This window comes from Phalangium opilio, unplaced genomic scaffold (genome assembly GCF_054372755.1).
Source record: "Phalangium opilio isolate 3A_F unplaced genomic scaffold, DU_Popi_V2 ptg000369l_1, whole genome shotgun sequence".
Taxonomy (NCBI): Eukaryota; Metazoa; Arthropoda; class Arachnida; order Opiliones; family Phalangiidae; genus Phalangium; species Phalangium opilio.
In genome coordinates, this window is record NW_028324232.1 from 105,173 (window position 1) to 125,791 (window position 20,619).

The following is a 20,619-nucleotide window of genomic DNA, read 5'->3' on the forward strand; positions in this document are numbered from 1 at the left end:
TCAAAATCCAATTTCCCATCATTTGCGAATCCAAATTCGATCAAATCGGATATTTCAATAAGTTTCGAGTTATTACTAATCCGTCCTGGATTTAAGAAGTATACTAAGAATGCTGGCGTGACGTCACATCCTCACTCCTAATCTGTTTTCTTAATGTTATATATTTCGAGAACTACGCTTTCATATTTATTTGTCCAAACCTGTTTGTTGTTGTTGTTCTTTATAAAATGTAAACAAACAATTTGTTAGTTTTGGCCCGCTCTGGGGATTTTAATTTGATATCGCTCCCGAGTTTTGATTGAAACACTACTTTCTTTTCTGTCGGATTAAACACTGCGGGGTATTCATCCGCGAATATATTTTTCCCTCCGTAGCGGTTTCTCGAGCTCATTTGAATATAAAACTAAGAATAAAAATAGGACTTGTATATACGGTTTCAATCTTAAAAAGCCTACTAAAATTCTAATTCGAATAGGGCCGTTTTCCATTGGAATTTTAGTCCCTTTTAAGATTGCGATTTAAATTTACATTTTTTGGACAAACGCCAGCCAACTTTGCAGTTTTAACTCTTAAGACAAAGTTTTAACTTCTGAACTCGCGCAATTTGTTATCTCTTAATTTTTAACTTTAAAAAAAGGCACTTTTAAGTACACGCCAGAGATTTGTTAATTACGAAATTTATAATTATATTTTGTATCGCGATTAAATTAAAATTAAATTTAAATGTATTTAGTTAATTATTCCGTCTAATATTTGAACTATTTTATTTTAATTTCTTTAGTGAATATCTTCGAGTTTGACAGATATTAAAATTAACATTAACATTCTATTAGGGTAAGCGTATCGGCACCCCCGTGTTATTTTCAGCTCGAATATAAGACGCTCAAAGGCGGTGAAATGTCATTACTCCGTCGATGATTGTAAGACAGGAACTTAATTTAACTTTTTGATGCAAATTCCTTCGCAAAATCCATGGGGTTTTTTTATTAAAAATTCTTTTTAGGGCAGTTTTTTCCCTTGGGTTTTCGAAGGGGTATTTTTTATTTTAATTAAAATGTCAAATTTATTCGGGTATCCCCTTTTCTTTTGTGATCAAAGTTTCATTTTCCTAAATTAAGACTGACACTCGATGTTTTTTTTTTTTTTGGATAATTTTAGATTATAGAAACCCTGTCTTATTGATCTCTAGTCTTTTATTGGCTTAGAGTTACGACATTTCTACGAGGGGGTGGACACTTGAGAACTCAGGTGTACAATATGTCTTGAACTCAATGTACTGTCAAAGCTGAACTGTGAGTTCCGAAAGCTTTGAACTCAATGCACTGTCAAAGCTGAACTCTTTTGAACTCAGGTGTACACAGAGATCCAGAGCGTCTACCCCCTCGCATTTCTATACAAACTAAGGTGCTTATTGGCTATGTATTTTATCGGTAAAGGTACCTTCATTTTTTCAATGATTTATTTTTGGGCGTAGGTTAAGTACACCTTTAACTGTCAATTCCAATTTTCCAATTAAGGAGCCTGCTTTTAATGACAAGGATTTTTTAATTGATAATTGATCGAGTCTTCCTTCCTTTTTTTTAAAAAGATTTTTAATTAACTATCAGCGTTAATTTCTTAAGAAAAAAAGGTACTAATCGTTTGCTATAATTAAAAGTATATAGTACATTCTAAACTCTTAATCAAATATAATATGAAACAATTAAACTTAAATTAATTAAATTTACCTGATAGTTTTGAATCCCCAATTTTTGCGTACCGTCCCGTAACGAGTTGTTAATTTTTCCGTCGCGTTTTTGGGGTGGGGGGAGTCGGCGTTGGGACACTTTTGGAGAGACTGGGGAACCGCGACGAAGCTTGACTAGCCGGTAAAAAGCCCAAACAGAAAGTTATCCTCCGAAGTTGGGCTTCGTCGTTTTCTCCACCCTGGGTATCATCCCATTGGTCAAATTACGGCCCCGTTGTCATGGCAACCCTATTCCGGCGGCGTTGGCTCGTGCCCGCTCCCTTCCCTCGAGCGCTTTTTTTTCCCGCCAAAAGTTTCTCCCTTCTTTTTCTTAATTCCGCGCGTGCTTTTTTTTCTCGTGTCTCGAGAGTTTATTTATCACTTAACCAAGATAGGGTCCCTCCGAATAAAGATCTCGTTAAAAGAGAGCCAACTTGGTTAAGTTACTCGGAATTAGCGCCATTTGATAAGCGAAGAGTTGACTTAATTCCATTCCGCGTGTTTGCTCTATTGGAGCGCGAGACACGTTATTTTTGTATTTCTTATATTCCGTAATTGCCAAAGCTGGGCCCGATCGCCATACCTGGTTGCAATAAAGGACCCAACTTGGGGGTATTAATGAATTTAATAATCCCAATAATCATTCTAATTTGTCGCGCGTGTTTTTAATTTCCCGCCAAATCAATGCTGCCCCTATCGATCTTTTTTTTTTTTTTTTGCTAGATCAAATCCCCCCATACAATTCCGACAAATTCGTGGCTTTAAAATAACACCGTCTAATTATATTTAAATCCAACTGAATAATAACAACAGCTTATAATGTACTGAATAATATAAATTTCTAATTAAGTTAATTAAATATCTTAAAATTTCCTTAAACAGACGGGTTTAAATTTTGAATGGAATCGGTGAGGCTCTTTATTGGGCGATATAAAACGGGGGGAGGGGCAAATTAAGGGCATCGGGTTCCGAAAACACTCGAGGGCTTTATATTACGAGAGGTGAACGTGAAATAGTTTTAAAACTAACAAAATGAAAGCCTTAATTAAGGCCTAAACCGCTTGAAACTTTATGGACCGCGCTGTGTTATTATTAAAGACAATTTCTAAGGTAAATTTCGGGCCGTTAAGAACCAGCAGGTGACACTTAATGTTATTTTTGAATCCCTGGATGTATATTCAAAGAGAATCGATGCCTTTACCCGTTCCCTAATCATTTATTTTTAATAATTATATTTTAATAATTATTATTTTTAATTGAAACGTCAAAAGGCGGGGTAATGACGGACGCCCGAGTTTGAGTGTCTTGCGCTCTATGGTAGGATAACACGGGCTGCCATTACTCGGAAAGGAAAGCGTAGCTTATCTGTTTACCTGAGCGAGAAAATTCCAACCTTAATTCGACAAAATATGACCAAAAGTGACCAAAGACATTTTAGGGTCACCCAATATTCAAACAAATAGAACTAACGCGTGTAAAACCTGGATAATTGGTTTTATGTAATCCTTAATAAGTTCTATAGGTCGAATGACGTCACGCGTGGGTTTAAAGGGTACTTCATTAACCCAACTTAATTGGTTAATTGCCAATCTTGTAGATTGTTTACCCTAAAAATGTTTGCGTAATAATCGCTTGTTATTAAAAATAAGAATGCCGAGCGTGGGAGACGGTTGCCGTGGCAATGGAAAAATTCTTTTAAGATGTACTAAGATGACTTTCAGGGGTGCCGTGTTCTCATTAGAGATATTTAGCCACGTTAATTAAGTTGATAGTGCGAACTTAGACAAGCTCATTTCGTTAAATTAGCCCCGAGAGACAATAAGATTGTTTAACAAAAATAACAAAGTTAAGAATGAAATTGCCTAATATTTCTCTCTCTCTCTCTCTCTCCCTCGGGGGGGGGGGGAGGGGAGAAAACCGCTTAAACTGGATTTTAAAATTTTTCCTCAAGGATTTATGGATTTTCAATAAAAACGTCTGCTCGAACAACATTTGGCTCTAAACCAAAATGCCCCAAAAATTCTTTAATGTAATTTTAATAACACCGCGCTTTTCTATCCTCGTATTCTTTACACTAAAGAGCCTATTTTGAAGTCGAGCGAGTTTTAAAGAAAATCCTATGAATATAGAATGTTTTTGTTAACAAATAAAAGAATTTCCCGAAGGGGGGGGGGGGAAAGTTCATAAAGACCGATACTTTACTACATTTAAAAGTGTAGTCTTAAATGAATTAAAATTGATTAGGAATAATGACTTTAGAAGACACTAGGGGGAAAACTTGACCTGAAAAGTTTATATTAAATTTTTGAAATGAACTATCTCTGATGAATTGTATAAAGCCTGGTGTATTTGACCCATCAGCTCGTGGCTCATTTTTTTGCCCGTTATTGGGGCAAAAGGCCGGGTCAGAAATGAAAAATGTAATGGTCAAGCGCCGGTATCGGACAGTACTAGCGTCCTCCTCGGGTTTAATGACCAACTGGGTTTCTTTGATTAATTACGAGCTGTCACTTCAGGTTAGGTCGAACGGACCAATTGCAACGTGATAACAAGCAAGGCGCCCATAACACAACACTTACTTTCTTTTCAATAATATTTAATATTGGGTATCCTTCCGCTCCGCTTTAAACCGCCGACTCTGTTGTAAGAAGTAGGTCTGACCAGCCCCTTTATTGATTACGTGGAATGACATTGTCTAGGGCCATCTTCCCTGAACCCCAAATTTTTCGTCGGAATTAGAATTTTTACTTAATTGAGATTGTAAATTAATAGTTTGATTAAATATCTGAAAAATTTATAATAGAGATTTTTTATAATAGTTTTTATTATTGGATTTTGTCAATTCAATTCAATTCAATTGAATTGACACCTTCGTAAATATTGCGACGACATCTATTGGGTAATTCTTTTAAGTAATTAATTAGATTAAACTTAATTTAATTTGATTTGATGAATAGAAATAGTCCCAACCCTTAATGACAATTTGACAGTTAATTACTTAAAGTCTTTACCTGAAATAATTTTTGGTAATCGATATATGGATTGATTTACTTTAAAATGTTAGTAAGCGGATGGTTTTATGGATATATTTAAGAAAGTAGTCCCTGTAGGTAGTTAAGTTTCAAAGCGAACTTTGATGTTGTTGGGATAATATTGTTTATTCGTGATGCGGTGTTTGCTTATTCGGGAGTCGGTTTACACTCAATTTTGGAGGCTCGTAACCCTGGTTCTACTAGAGATACGGGGATGTCCTTTGAGTATGTTATAGTCCAATTTGTCCCCCATCCAACCATACTAAAAACTTAGGGCTACGACAAACAGGGGCCGAGTAATTAAGTAAAACGTAAACAAACAAACCCCATCCATAGGAATAGCATTACAAATGGAAGGGACGTATTTTAGTACGATTTTTGATTATTTTAGGTCCTTTTGAAGGTTGTAATCCAATATTTACGACGGGGTTTGTTTCTTGGTTGCAATCTTGGAAGAGACTATTTTAGTATTGAAAGCGGCTGTTATTAATGACTATATTCTAGGTCCATTTCAAGATTGCAATTTAAAGGGTAAGTGAATGAAACTCGGGGCGAGTATTGTTCTACAAAAACGTTTTTTATTGGATAAATACAGTAAAATGCTATCACATTGGTTTGAGCTAATAAACGTTCCACCAATCATATTTCAATTCAATTATTTTTTGGTCATTTTTTTTTGGTTTTCTTTTTTATAATATAGATTAAATATAATTATTTATTCGGCTTCCGTAGTACAAATATACAAGTTAATTCTTCTTTATTCTTAATATTGCTCTCGTTATTTTCAAATGTCATTTCATTATCTCTTGATGACGTGGTCTCTTTCTCCCACTGCCATTGGAAAGAGCAGGGCTCTGGTGCTCGGCCCATTTCGCGATTCGGTCGTCTGGTTTATCACCGTTTCCGACGCGCTTGATGACGATGACGAACTGCCCCGCCCACTCGTCGATTTTAACCATTTCTCTGTAATTTGAAAAGGTTAAATATAGTTAGGCTTAACAAAGGGAGATTCGAGACCCCCAATTAGAGCTTTAATACGAGACCAATTAGGTCAAATTCCAACAGTATTTAACTACTAAAATTAATCTCTCTGAAATTATCTCTAAAATTCAATTAACCGCGATAAAAATTAAATTATAAAATAGATCTGAATTTAAACTTTAAAATGAGCGTAAGTCAGTTTAAATCTGATTATAATTAATTGAATAAATTAAACTATAATTTTAATCCTGAAAGAAAACGTAAAATCTATAAATTAAACAATTGGAATTTGGGAAAGTGTCCCTTATATGGCGGGGGGGGAGGGTCCCTTATAGTGTCCTTTCATTGGCTATTCGTCAAACGGGCCTCCCTAGCTTAAGTCTACTCGTAATTATTCAATATTAGGGTAGCTAATTAATTAAACAATCGTGATCTTTACGCTATTCATTGTTTTCCCTTCGGCCGCCGCTGGGGGGGAGGATCGTAGGAGGGGGGGCATGGCGTTGCCTTCCCCGGTACGTATCCCGATAGTAAAATAACATGGAGTGCCAAGAGCCTCTTAAATATATATAGGCGAGTCTAAACTAATTAATAGTTGTGTCGGGGAGTTTCTCTAAATTTATTGCATCTTGATATAATTAACATATTTGTATTGCTAATTTAAATTCCTCCCCCCCCTATAGAGCGGGGCCCCGTTTATAGACGTAATTTATGTTTGCCCAAATTTCCTCTCGACAATTTTGCAAATAAGGGAATTGTTCGGCTTTTAAGCAGCTCGCTTTCGATACAATGTCACTCGAATTAATTCGATAGAATAGGTGCACTAGCAACTTTGTAACTCTCGTCTGTAACGTCTGTTAAAATCGCAAACTGTATAGCGCGTGCGCAACAGTTTTCATTTATTTCAATTCAAATCTCGTGAATTATTGAAATGAATTCAAATCTCGTGAATTTTTCAAATGAATTCAAATCTCGTGAATTTTTCAAATGAATTCAAATCTCGTGAATTTTTCAAATGAATTCAAATCTCGTGAATTTATCAAATGAATTCGAATCTCGTGCATTTTTCAAAATGAATTCGAATCTCGTGCATTTTTCAAAATGAATTCGAATCTCGTGAATTTGTTAGGAGCTCTATATTTTATATAATAAAGGGTCACGTGCACTCGGCGCGAGATTTCGAGTTGCATAATAGGAGAGATGGTTGAGGGAGGCTGATCATTTACCGGTGTCTAGGGTTCTTTGCTTGTCGCCGCTGGCGCCGTTGCCCGTCTTGACTTTATTATTATTTCGAGTTTTTTGGTTTTCTGCATAGACGGAAGTCAATAGGGCGTACGCTTCGTCCAGTTCCGGGTCCAATTCAATGGCTCGGTTTAATAGCCAGATTACCACTTCCGTTTGACGACGCCTCCTACACAAATTTAAATTAGAACAAAAGAAAAAATACAATTTTTGTCATTTAATCTAGGACAATCTTAGCTATAATAAAATGATCCTAACGCTTTTCCCTGGAAGGTATTGTTAAACTAGAGTTAAGACCGCCACCCACTAATGATGAAACAAGAATTCAGTCTCCCCCCTCCCCAGCTAGTCCAAGATTTCGGGCAGACTGTACTTCATACCTTAAGAGTTCACTTTATAGCGCAGGCGCCCCCCCCCAACCCTTGATTTTATTTTATTTTTTTTTTTTTTTTACAATTTTTACAAGCGATAAGCCTTTTAGCCCCTTTAGTCGAGTCTTCCCTGAGCTCGCGCGCGCGCCTTTTAATCTTATTTGGCGGGAAACAGCGCGAGCTCTCTTTTCTTCTCCGCAGTCTATTAGTAATATAGGGGGTGTAGGAGGGGGATGGGTGGGGAGTCGCGTGCCATCCAGCTCGAGCGAGCTATGGAGATAAAAAGACAAATTGGGCGGGAAAGTTTTTTTCGCGCCTTTTTTCAACTCGGCGCACGTGGGAAAGGGTAAAAGGCTAGAAAGACCAAAAAGGGAAGATGCGGGGCTAAATTGGTTTTCTAAAGCTCATATCGCTCGCTTCCTTCGCTCTTCTCTTTGGCGAATGGAGAAATTTTTGGTTCTGCCAAAATTGGCATACTTTCAGAGCTCTCTTTTAGGGGAGTTTTTCTTTCTTTCTTTCCCCCTATTTTTATTCGGGACTCTCAAAGGTTTTTAATTTCCAAGGGAAAGACATTCTATTCGCGCGTTTCCGACATCCAACTAATTAAAAGGCAAACCTCCCAAAAAATCCCATTAATTTTACTTTGGTCCCCCCCCCCACCCCCCGTCTCTAATTTAGGGCGGATAAGCTTTTACTTTCAACTTGTAATTTGATCCCCTAATGATAGATATAACCCCTTTCAAATATGCCCACTCGAATCTGCTGGACTTCAAAGCCTACCAAAGTTTAGCTTCGATGTACAACTCAAATCCTGATTCAAAAATCAGGAAAATAAATAGTTGACAAAAACCTCATGGAAAATTCAGGGAAATTACGAATTTTTAGTAAAATTCAGGGAAGTCAGGGACATTTGCGTCAAACAGGGGCCGAGTAATTAAGCAAAATGTTCGCCATAAGATTAGCTTTACACCCAACTTTGGAGGCTCGTAACTCTTTTTCTACTTGAGATACGGGGATGCCCTTTGAGTATGTTATAGTCCAATTTGTCCCCCATCTAACCATACTAAAAACATAGGTCTGCGACAAACGGGGACCGAGTAATTAAGAAAAACGTAAACAAACAAACCCTTTATTATACTAAGTTTAATTATTATTATTATTAATGCACATTTGGCGTTAAAATTAATTAGTAATTCATTTTTCTCTTACCTGTACAGGGCTGCCAAATTATAATGAGCTCTGGCGTGTTTGGGATCCAACCACATGGCCGTTTTAAAGTGTAGCTCCGCCTCCTCGGGATCAACCAATAAGGTGCCCAGATTATTATGAGCGCTGACGTAATTAGGCCATAAACTGGAACGGAAATAACAACGTAAGTCACATTTTAAATAATAAATTTTAAAACTCAAGAACGTAAAAAAAAAATTAGGAGAGTAATGTATCAGGCTGTCCATTATTGCATTGGCAATATAAGAGCGTATAGCCCACTTCTCTCTTTTTTGGGGGATTCTAAATTAGGGATATATTTTCATAACGGTTTTTAAACGACCCGGGCTCTTTTGAAAAAGATCCCCGAATTTTTAGCCACCCATAATTACTTGGGCGATTTTTATAAGCCAATCAGGAATGCGCTTTGCAGCACCAGCAAAAAAAAAAACTTGGGTAAAAACTTATAAAAGTCATTTAGCTAAATACGAAGCTGACTCTTTCGATGACGTAAGCGTCTTACCTTGAATTTTTAAAGCGTTTTCTATATAAATGATCAGACTAAGTCTGTACCATGTTTTAAACTCTCCTCGACTTTGGTATCAACTTAACTGGATAGTGATATTAAACGCGTATTTTATTTTAAACCCGATTGCCTTTCTTATAGTGTATTTTCTATTGTTTTTCAATGGCAAGCGTCAGGTTAAGTTTGTAGTGGAGTTAATAGCGGGGTGAAAGAGATGACTTAAATACTCGGATCGTTAAATTTTCGGCGTTAGGGTGGGCTCGTTTTTGCTCGGATGAAATATGATCTATTGAATTTTTCGGTGCTGTTATAATTAGTTGATATCACACCCTACAATCGATGGCTTTATAAGACTTCTTTCTTAGACGCGCTAGGGGCCCTACCCCCTTAACCCCTCCCCCACCCACCCCTCCTTTCAAGAAAAATTCCCCAAAAGCCTTAATCTTAACGCTTAGACGAAAAAGTTATATTTTTTTTAACCCTGTTTCCAACCCTGGGCCCCGATTGAAAAAACGTTATTAGACTGAGATACGTTTTATTTCTTTAGCCCTATTTCCAAACTGGGGTCCTTACGAATTGCCCACGTATTACTAGGGACCCTACCTTGGTTTTGGTATCTGTTCGTAAGAAGTTATTTGTATTTGGGATTAAAGAACTTGGTTACCAGAAGGACCAACACTTGAAACGTTATTAGACAGAGATACGTATTATTTTTAGTCCTATTTCCAAACTGGGGTCCTTTCAAGGGACCCTACCTTGGTTTTGGTGTATCTGTTCGTAAGAAGTTATTTGTTTTGGGAAGGACCAACACTCGGTAACCGGGGTCTTCTAGACTTTGTCGTTTCTTTTACAGTGTTGTCTTTTAATTTTTCATCCGTCGAATTTAACGACTGTTTCCAGTTGTTTCCTTCGAGTTTTTCTTGGTACTTAGGAGGCGGGGGGGGGGCGAGGTTTTATGTGTTCTTTGAGCTTACCCCCCCCCCCGGGGGTCCTAAAGACTCGGAAAATACTCGGCAGTGGCCATTTAACATTAATGTCTTCCAGTACTTCGGATTAGATCGGGGAATTCCTTCTTGTGATTTTTTATTTTTTATCGAAGTCAATTCAAAGTTTGTTGCTCAGTTTTATTTTTCAAAAAACAGACAAACAAACACAAATATCTTGGTTTTAATATTATATTTAAATAACAGTCAAAAATTAAAGAAAATACGAAAAACAATTTTTAATATTTAAAAATGATACGTGGAAGCCGACTTTAAGGGGTAGAACTTAACGTGTATTTTGCCATAGCCCCTGTAGAAATGTTTAACCCGCAATACACCAAAGCTCAAAAAGAAAGAGACCCACCAGGGGCCATAGAAAATTTATCAGGGTTCATACAAACCTGGAAAAATCAGGGAAATAAATAGTTGACAAAACCTCATGGAAAATTCAGGGAAATTTGGAATTTTTAGTAAAATTGAGGGAAATCAGGGAAATTTGCGTCATACAGGGGCCGAGTAATTAACCAAAATGTTCGTAAACATTCCCCCCTCCATAGGATTAACATTACGCTATACTTTGGAGGCTCATAACTCTGCTTATATTAGAGATACGGGGATACCCTTTGAGTATGTTATAGTCCAAATTGTCCCCCATCCAACCATACTATAAACTTAGGCCCACGACAAACAGGGGCAAAGTAATTCAGCAAAACGTAAACAAACAAACCCCCTCCATAGGATTAACATTACACTAAACTTTGGAAGCTCATAACTAAGAGATACGGGGATGTCCTTTGAGTATGTTATAGTACAATTTGCCCCCATCCTTCGTTAACATTTGCTCCATATACTGGACGGAAAAACCTGGAAAACTCACGGAAATTTGCTTTCCAAAAGTTGTATGAACCCTGCCCTGTTTTATTATTAAAATAACGTGTTTTGAAAACACAAATTTGAATATTATAATAAATTTAAATTATCCCTTGTAATAAATAATACTTTGGGAATGAATTTAAGTGAGGCGATATCTTAAGTTAAAACCGCTGTAACAAATGCCATCGCCACGATATCAATCCACTGCGATGGCATTTCTTTACTTTAAGTAGTATTAAATGCGGGGATAAAATATCACGGGGTGCCATGACTCTATATTAAGAGAAGACCCTCTTTGATCCTCGATTGGTCCATCCTCTATTTGTCACCCGGATGGCCCTGGACACTCTTGGAAAGCCCCCGATTCCCTTAGGAACCCCCGTTTAATTCGGGACCATTTTAAGAATGAACTTCATTCAGCGGGGCGTATACTTTGGGCCCAAAGTAATCTCTATAAGTATATAATCTAAAAGTTTGAAGTCTAGCCGATCTCTTTTCTTTGCGGCCAAAAAAAAGAGAGACTAAACTTCAAGCAGAGGGGTCGGACAAGCCGTCATTCCTTCAAATAGGGGGATGCCTGGTTTAAATTAAGTCCGTTCTACGCGTAAATCTTTTCGATGTTTAAGTATCCGACCTCTCTGATGATTCTGGGCCTTCTAAAGAAAGAGCCATTCTCTCTCTCTTGGAGAAGGGACAAGCTTGGATAATTTATGGGCTCGGTTCTTTTAAACTTTTGCCCAAAGAACTTTTAAATCCTTTCGCCTTTAAGGGATGTATCTATCTCTCCTTCCCCTTCCTGCAGGACCCTATTCTCGGACACTCCCACTATTGCGCCTAAAATATAAATCGCCCATCACGCGCGTGCCCCCCCCCCGCCCTCCTTTAGGTCTGCATTAGCATTTAGTTAGGAGCACGCGCTGGCCTATAAATTCCCCCTTTTATCTTCCCTAAAGATTAATAGAATAAATTCGCACGTGCTAAAGGCTTTCCCTAAATTAATATTGTCACGTGGTAGGCCTACTTCTTAGGTTAAAAATAAATAAATTGCGCCAACAAATTCACGCGCAAGCCTTTCTTAAAATAACCGCACGCGCCACGTGCCCAATTTCCGAAATAAAATTATATTTCTCACGAGCTAACCTAAAAGTAAAGAAAATTTATTTCACGTGCTAACCTAAAAATATAGAAAATTTATTTCACGTGCTACCTTAAAAGTAAAGAAAATTAATTTCACGTGCTATCCTAAAAATAAAGAAAATTTATTTCACGTGCTATCCTAAAAATAAAGAAAATTTATTTCACGTGCTAACCTAAAAATAAAGAAAAGTTATTTCACGTGAGGTCACGTGATATGATATTAAATGGCGGGAAATATTGAGCCTAGTGAGAAAAGGTGATGGTGGGGGGGGATGGAAAATTGATTGTCGCTCGAATAGAGATAATTTGAGAAGTCGATAAATCTGTCTATTGACTTTCCCTGATAGGTCGGGTCATCATCTAGCCTCCGTCTCCGCTATGAGTATCCCCCCTTCCCCGGGGGAGGGGGTTGCGTGGCCCCCATCCGAGAGAGACGCCGGGAAACTGGATTTCGATTATCAATTTGCCCATTAGATTTCGAGTGGCCCTCCCCTCCCCTCCCCCCATTCCCCGCGTTTAACTCAAAATTTCACGCCTCCTACAAGCCTCTTACTGAAAAAAGTGAAATTTTTTGGCGGGAAAAAGTTATTTTAGATTAGAGTCAATATCGGATGAAGGCACACTCCAGGGAGATTTCTTAATGCGATTAAATATTTAAGATCGTTAAAATACGCCCACTGCCGGCAGTCAAATGGAATTATTGCCTCCATTTTATTATAACTACTTTAAAAGTCATCTCCAATCATTTAATTTTGAGCCCAGAAAATAATGAACTTTTGTTGATGAATCGACGCGACTGTATTCCCCATTTACGTCGAAAATGAATTACTTTTAGAATATACTTAATAATTAACTAATTAACGTAAGTAACTAATTCGTTCCTTTAACTTGGTAATAGGGCGAAACAATGGGAGTAAAAAATGAATGTTTTTAAAAACTTTTCCTCCCAAACGAAACGACTCTCTCTCTCTCTCTCTCTCTGGCAGAGAGGAGCTCTCTTTTGAAAAGGCGGCGGGAAAGTTTTGTGGGCCGCGGGACTGACTCGGCTCGGTCCGCTCTGCTGTAACGTCATTAAGAGAGAACGCTTAAATCCCATTAGATTGAAAAAGAAGCCTACAACCCCCCCCCCCTTCGGAAAAGGGGACAGACGGTGCTGTGGCTTGGTGTAGCGTAGTGGTGTGGGGGGGGGGTTAGAAGTCGAGACAAAACCCCTTCCGACTTTTCAACCACACCCCTTCTGTTAGCTTCGCAAATTTCAGATATAGGTATACCAAAATTTCTATTCGGTTAAAAACAGCGCTGGCATTTTTAGATCCGAGGAAACAAACAGAGCGCGCCTCAATTTTACATCAATTTCAAAGAAAGCCACGCGCTATTTTTATAAAAATATAAAATTCACGAGCTATTTTTATAAAAATGTAAAACGCATGAGCTATTTTTATAAAAATATAAAATTCACGAGCTATTTTTATAAAAATGTAAAACGCATGAGCTATTTTTATAAAAATATAAAATTCACGAGCTATTTTTATAAAAATATAAAATTCACGAGCTATTTTTATAAAAATGTAAAATTCACGCGCTATTTTTATAAAAATATAAAATTCACGAGCTATTTTTATAAAAATGTAAAATTCACGAGCTATTTTTATAAAAATATAAAATTCACGAGCTATTTTTATAAAAATGTAAAATTCACGAGCTATTTTTATAAAAATATAAAATTCACGAGCTATTTTTATAAAAATATAAAATTCACGAGCTATTTTTATAAAAATATAAAATTCACGAGCGATTTTTATAAAAATATAAAATTCACGAGCTATTTTTATAAAAATATAAAATTCACGAGCTATTTTTATAAAAATATAAAATTCACGAGCTATTTTTATAAAAATATAAAATTCACGAGCTATTTTTATAAAAATATAAAATTCACGAGCTATTTTTATAAAAATATAAAATTCACGAGCTATTTTTATAAAAATATAAAATTCACGCGCTATTTTTATAAAAATATAAAATTCACGAGCTATTTTTATAAAAATATAAAATTCACGCGCTATTTTTATAAAAATATAAAATTCACGCGCTATTTTTATAAAAATATAAAATTCACGAGCTATTTTTATAAAAATATAAAATTCACGAGCTATTTTTATAAAAATATAAAATTCACGCGCTATTTTTATAAAAATATAAAATTCACGAGCTATTTTTATAAAAATATAAAATTCACGAGCTATTTTTATAAAAATATAAAATTCACGAGCTATTTTTATAAAAATATAAAATTCACGAGCTATTTTTATAAAAATATAAAATTCACGAGCTATTTTTATAAAAATATAAAATTCACGCGCTATTTTTATAAAAATATAAAATTCACGAGCTATTTTTATAAAAATATAAAATTCACGAGCTATTTTTATAAAAATATAAAATTCACGAGCTATTTTTATAAAAATATAAAATTCACGAGCTATTTTTATAAAAATATAAAATTCACGCGCTATTTTTATAAAAATATAAAATTCACGCGCTATTTTTATAAAAATATAAAATTCACGAGCTATTTTTATAAAAATATAAAATTCACGCGCTATTTTTATAAAAATATAAAATTCACGAGCTATTTTTATAAAAATATAAAATTCACGAGCTATTTTTATAAAAATATAAAATTCACGAGCTATTTTTATAAAAATATAAAATTCACGCGCTATTTTTATAAAAATATAAAATTCACGAGCTATTTTTATAAAAATATAAAATTCACGAGCTATTTTTATAAAAATATAAAATTCACGAGCTATTTTTATAAAAATATAAAATTCACGAGCTATTTTTATAAAAATATGAAATGCACGAGCTATTTTTATAAAAATATGAAATGCACGAGCGATTTTTATAAAAATATAAAATTCACGAGCTATTTTTATAAAAATATGAAATGCACGAGCGATTTTTATAAAAAATAAAATTCACGCGCCTGCACTTTCATTTATAATAATACCAGGGGTTGAAAAGCGAATAGCGACGGAGTGAAGGTCCCCTCGGTAGATTCTCCTCCCCAAGACTAGCTTAGGCTGTTCGGCGGCGAATAAGTAGATTTTTAAAAGGAGGGGGGGGGGCGAGGCGGCGAGGTCCACTAATTATTTCGCGAGCAAATGAGTTTTTGCGTTTTGGGGCAAAACTTATATCCGTGTGCGCGTGCATAACCTAACCTTAATCCGTGTCTAACGCCGAATAACTCGCCTTTTCAAACTTCATTTATATAACTAAAAAAAAAATACCCGGCTTTCTAATTAATTTTTTTAATTACAACATTTGGATTAAAAATACTAAAATCAATAGAAGTTACAAACGTAAGGCGGATAAATACGTAATGTTAATTTAACCTGATGGGAAAGAAAGTAGTCTTGACCCAATAATGGATTTAAAATATACTTATCTTAAACAGAAACTGTTTGGCTTTTTTAAACAAATTCGGCTTCCTTAAGAACGAACTCCTTTTGTTTTTCGTTAGATTTGTTTTTTCTTTCAAAACTTATTTGACATTGTTAAAAACTTGAGTAAACTTTGTTTTAACGAATTTTTTTTCCTCGATGTAGTACGCGTTTCTTCCCCAATACGAGGCCCTCCGCTATGCCAATCCATATTTACGGGGCCCACGCTTGGTTACGTATATTCCTTTAAAGCCACGAGCCGAGGCCCTTAAAGTTTACTTTGCGCGTTTGTTTCAAGAAGCCCCCCCCCCCCGTTTCCCCTTCTACCGTTTTTCGATAATGCTTAAAGGTTTTGTCCGGGGAAAGTAACCGTCTTAGAATGGCCGCGAATTAACGAGACAGACGTTGAATATTTAATGCAAATTTTAACCCATTCTAAGACTATAAAATAACCATATATATTTATAAAATATTTTTCGCCGTCAAAAATATGTTGACGGTAAAACTTTGAATGAAGGTAAAGAAGAACTGTATATTTTTATAACAACGTTACTTTACACGGAAACTAATGTTTTTAACACTGAGGAATTAACTCTAATTTCACTGCAAATTAAGTTTAGTGGAAATCGAGAGCCATTAGCGAAATAGGCTATTTTATTTATCTTTAAAGATGTTTGCTCGAGGTAGCCATTAAATTTAAGTTTCTTTGCATAAGGTATATCTTTTGGTCAAGGTACAAACTGTAAAGCTTATTTAGGTTAAAATTTCAACGTGCTCATTTAAAAGTTTGGAAACGTGACCCGCCACTTCTATATATTCCCAAGTGAATATTATATTTTATTTTTTCCCTGGATTTTCCCGCGTTTTATTACGTACCGCGTGTATACCGTACCGTAGATGTATGTACGACATCCGCCTCGAATCTTTTTAATTAAGGATAAATGCATTTATAATTGCAGGCGGGCAAAAATTTTCTTAATGCCTTCTCTCATTTGGAATTCAAGCTCCGACAAATTAGACCATTTTGGCGCGAAACCCTCCCCACCTTTGGCCAGTACCGATGTTATTTAAATATAAAGCAACTGGTTAAGCTCGCGCCTGATCTTTTAGTTGAAATAATCTATAATTTTGTAGCTCGCGCTCGCGCGCTGTCTGCTTTTTGGCGCCAAATTGGTGGTGTCGCGCGCGAGCCAGCCGCATCCCGCCATATGATATTACATCATAGCGCGCGCGAGCCAACATTGAAAAAGGCGGGAAATGTCGCGTGCAAATTTAAAAAATATTTTTAATTTTAATTTTTTTTTCTTTCTATTTTTGTAGAATCTGTTGAGTTTAATTTAATTTATTCATTGAAGCCCCGTGATATTGCGAAACCTTATTATTTCAAAAAATAGGCTTAGAGGTGTGAAATATGTTCTACGGCTTCAGAAGTATCAGAGAACTTTAGCATAATTCCAATTTCCCTTTTAAAAAAAATATAAACAAAAGCTTTGGGTTTAAAATGTAGTTCATTTTTGAGATATTTCCGAAGGGTGGGTAGTCAAGTGAGGCTGTCGATAACTCCTAGATTCTGTATTTAAATACTGATTAAGGTTGAATTGGACGGACAGTTTAGTTGACGGCGAGTCCAAAGGCGGATGGGGAAAATATACTGTATAGCCAGCGCATCTTACTTTATTATGATTGATCTGGCACGCGATGCGATGCAAAGGCGTTTCGCTGATTTATGAGCTTCCCCCAATGGACTAGTCTATCGTTAATGCTTCAATTTCCATCCCGAATTTGCAATACCTATCAATAATATTCAAAAGGGGATCACGTCCTTAACGTCAAGGTATATTCCAACTGGGATGAATTTGAAATTTAGTGTTCAATACGTATTTAAGTAATCCGCTCTGATATTTTCATTTTAATTCTGCGAATTTTGGTGATGGGATGTTGGGGGCGTGTCTGAAGTCAATGTCAGTTGGCAGTTATTGTATAACTGGTATCGTATTTCCGTAGGCTATAACTCTAGCGCCTTCTCCGGTTGACGACCGAGAGCCACAGCCCAGGTTGGTTTATAACTAATCCATGCTGTCTATATTTAATTCGCAAGGCGAGTTTGATGAATGTTCCCCTATTGGATATTACAAGCTTGTTTTACTCGGACGCCCGTTTAATTGCTTAATAAATATACTAATATTAATTGAGTTTGCGCCTTCTCCTCCCCTCCATCCGTAATTCGACCCGGCTTCGATAGCTGATAAGGATTAATTATTTTATAGCTAGGTCTCTTCTTTAATTATAAACTAGAGTGGTCAAGTTCGCCTAATTAATTTTTAATCGAGTCTATTAGACAATTAGTAAGAAAATTTTAAACGTGAAAATAAATTGGCCGAACGGTTCGTATAGTTTTTCGACTATAGGAGGATTCGTACCATTTACACAAGGAGACGTGACCTTTGACTCCTTGCGTAAATGGTATATGAATCCTTCTAGTCTGAAAGTTATGCATTAGAAATGTAATATCTGAACAATTTGAATTGGCTTTAGTAAATTCCGGTAATTTCTAGCTGTATTTGGTTTGAGTTTAGTAAATTACGGTAATTTCTAGCTGTAGTTGGTTTGAGTTTAGTAAATTACGGTAATTTCTAGCTGTATTTGGTTTGAGTTTAGTAAATTACGGTTATTTCTAGTTGTATTTGGTTTGACTTTAGTAAATTACGGTTATTTCTAGTTGTATTTGGTTTAAATTACCAAGGACATATTAATAATTACTTCTTCGCAGTGTCTTTGTTACCTGATTTAATATTAAACACATCGGGGGGGGGGGGGTTATGTATTTTCCGAAGTTGGGAACTTTGGTTGTGATTGGCAAGTATCGAGTCCACTTGAAAAGTTGAGTTGAGTGGATTGGGTTTCGAGTTGAATGTTATTTGTATTACAAGCGATGCGGGAGTGTATTACTATACTTTTTAGCGCCCCCCCTTCTTCTCAAATTTCACCCCCCCTGCCCCCCGCTCCCCTTTTATCCTAAAAGTTACTAGGGCCGATACATTTGCGAATAGAAGCCTTGTTCAGTCTCGAAATCGATACTTTCAAAAACAAGTAGCTGCATGCCCTATAACTGCTCGAAGTGCGGCCGTAGATTTTTGCGCCCTCGGCGTGCAGCCCCCAGCCTGCTTTCATCGTCGTGTATACTTCACTTTTATTTCGGAATCTAGACTTTTTAAATTAGATTATCGCGGCCGAAGCCAAAATGTATTACGCTATATTTTATTGAAACGCACGCGCCGACCGCGCTTCTAATTGGGGGAGGGGGGGGGGTACGCCAATTTTTGGCCCCGAAAATAGAGCGCCATGCACACTCAAAAACGCGTCCTTTTAAATTTAATTTAGTTATAATTAGACGCGTAACGTTGAGGTGTTAAAAATCTCGTGAGAAAACGCTAAGAATTTTCACGAGATTTCATTTTTTTTTTCTATCAAAAGTCACGTGCATTCACATTCGTCGCGTGAAATCAACTTAATTCTTTTCACGAGATTTCAAATTTTTCTTAAGTCACGCGCATTCACATTCGTCGCGTGAAATCAAGCAACTTTTTTCACGAGATTTCAATTTTATTTTTTTAATAAGCACGCGCGTTGACTCAGAATCACGTGAATTTAATTTTATCATTTATAGAGAAACATAGCGCATGCGCGCGCTTAAACAATAAAGAAAAGCCCGCAGCAGCGTATTTATGGAATATAATTCGAAGCATTGTTTTTCAAACTATTGCCGCCAATTCTTTTAGCGCAAAGATAATGGATGTACCTCGTAATAATCGCAATTAGCGAAACCTAAGTAAACCTTTCGAAAACAAGGAATAGGGAATTTTCCTTTCTTCTTTAATCTGCCCTTTTCGAAATCCAAAGAAACTTATCGCGAATTCAGTTCTGTTCCGCCTTCCCTTCCGCCTTGACCAGCATCGGCTAAGTAAGGCCTCAACTGGAATATTATTTGCTTTTGCCACAAAAGACGTTCTGCCCCCCAAAACCAAACCCCGTCTGTCTGTTTGCTAAGCAATTCAACGCGCCTAAAGGACATTTGCTCCAAGAGGAACTTGTATATCTACTTCTTACGTCAAGATTAAGCTTAATTTATCAATGCTAAAATATCTTGCCGTAGACGTTTGTTTAATGTTTTCTACAACGCGTACGTAAGCTATATTTTCTTAGGGAGAGAATTTTGAAATTGCAACTTACTTTAGAGCTTTGCGATAATGGGCAATTGCCGATTCGGTTTGCCCGTTGTCTTTTTGGAGATTAGCAAAGTTGTAATGGACTTTGGCGTTATCCGGACTGCTCCTCAAACCAGACCTGCATCGCGCGTTAAAATACAAAATACATAATTCTAATTTAATATTAAAAGAAAAAATGAATATCTTCGACTTCAAGGACTTTAAATTATAGATTTTTATAAAAGGTCAAATGGTTGACCTTTTGACCATCAGGGGGGGGGGTTTAAAAGGTCCCTTTCAATCTTTTCATTGAACTAACGCCGGTATATAGGTGTCTACAACTTTGATAAAGATAAATTCCCAGCAGAGTTTTCTTAGGACCAGAATCGGATACTGTCAAAGTTAACCTTTAAAAGTCTTTAGAAGTGTACCGACCGGTCACTAGCTGGCCTTCCATTTAAACACCATAAATCCAAGCGGAAAATGCGGCGCACCTTGGGCTACTTTAAGTTCGTAACCGGAGTAATAGCACCCCTCGTTATCCTCCTTTAGAGTTTGACGCGGTCAAAGGCTGCCACCGGCCATTACTCCCCGTAAGGGTCTGTTCCCAGGTTACCCCGGTGAATGAAGCGATACCCAGGATGGATGCATTTGAAATCTATTCGAATAGCCTTGGCTTTATTAAAGCTTTAAAACCGAACGGGAATCGAGCACGCGCTCTATATTTTCTATTCGCTTTATTTTAGGGAATGTATCCGATACGGGGGAAAGTGGGACTTGAAATATATTCGGTATAACCTTCGCTATATTAACGGTTATAAGTTGAACGAGAATCGCGCGTGAAAATCGAGCACGCGCTACTTTTCCTTTTTTTTCATTTTATTCGTT

General features: G+C 36.5%; 2 protein-coding genes across 3 annotated transcripts in view; one reads left to right on the top strand and one right to left on the bottom strand.

Annotated features, from left to right (window-relative positions):
- Positions 1–5,314: 5,314 nt before the first annotated feature.
- LOC149597166 (protein O-mannosyl-transferase TMTC1-like) overlaps positions 5,315–20,619 on the bottom strand; it is a 58,175-nt gene continuing 42,870 nt past the window's right edge. Inside the window, exons 10-13 of the mRNA XM_089861207.1 lie at positions 19,757–19,870; positions 8,562–8,705; positions 6,966–7,150; positions 5,315–5,721 (exon numbers count right to left, since the gene is read on the bottom strand). Coding sequence (XP_089717333.1) covers positions 5,558–5,721; positions 6,966–7,150; positions 8,562–8,705; positions 19,757–19,870 — 607 coding nt within the window. The 3' untranslated portion in view covers positions 5,315–5,557. The remainder of the gene's footprint in view (positions 5,722–6,965; positions 7,151–8,561; positions 8,706–19,756; positions 19,871–20,619) is intronic.
- LOC149597167 (prolyl 3-hydroxylase 2-like) overlaps positions 8,584–20,619 on the top strand; it is a 111,610-nt gene continuing 99,574 nt past the window's right edge. Inside the window, exon 1 of one of the 2 annotated variants that reach the window (XM_089861205.1) lies at positions 8,584–8,724. The gene's annotated coding sequence lies outside the window, so the exon portion shown is untranslated. The remainder of the gene's footprint in view (positions 8,725–20,619) is intronic. The other variant, XM_089861206.1, reaches the window with a different exon arrangement.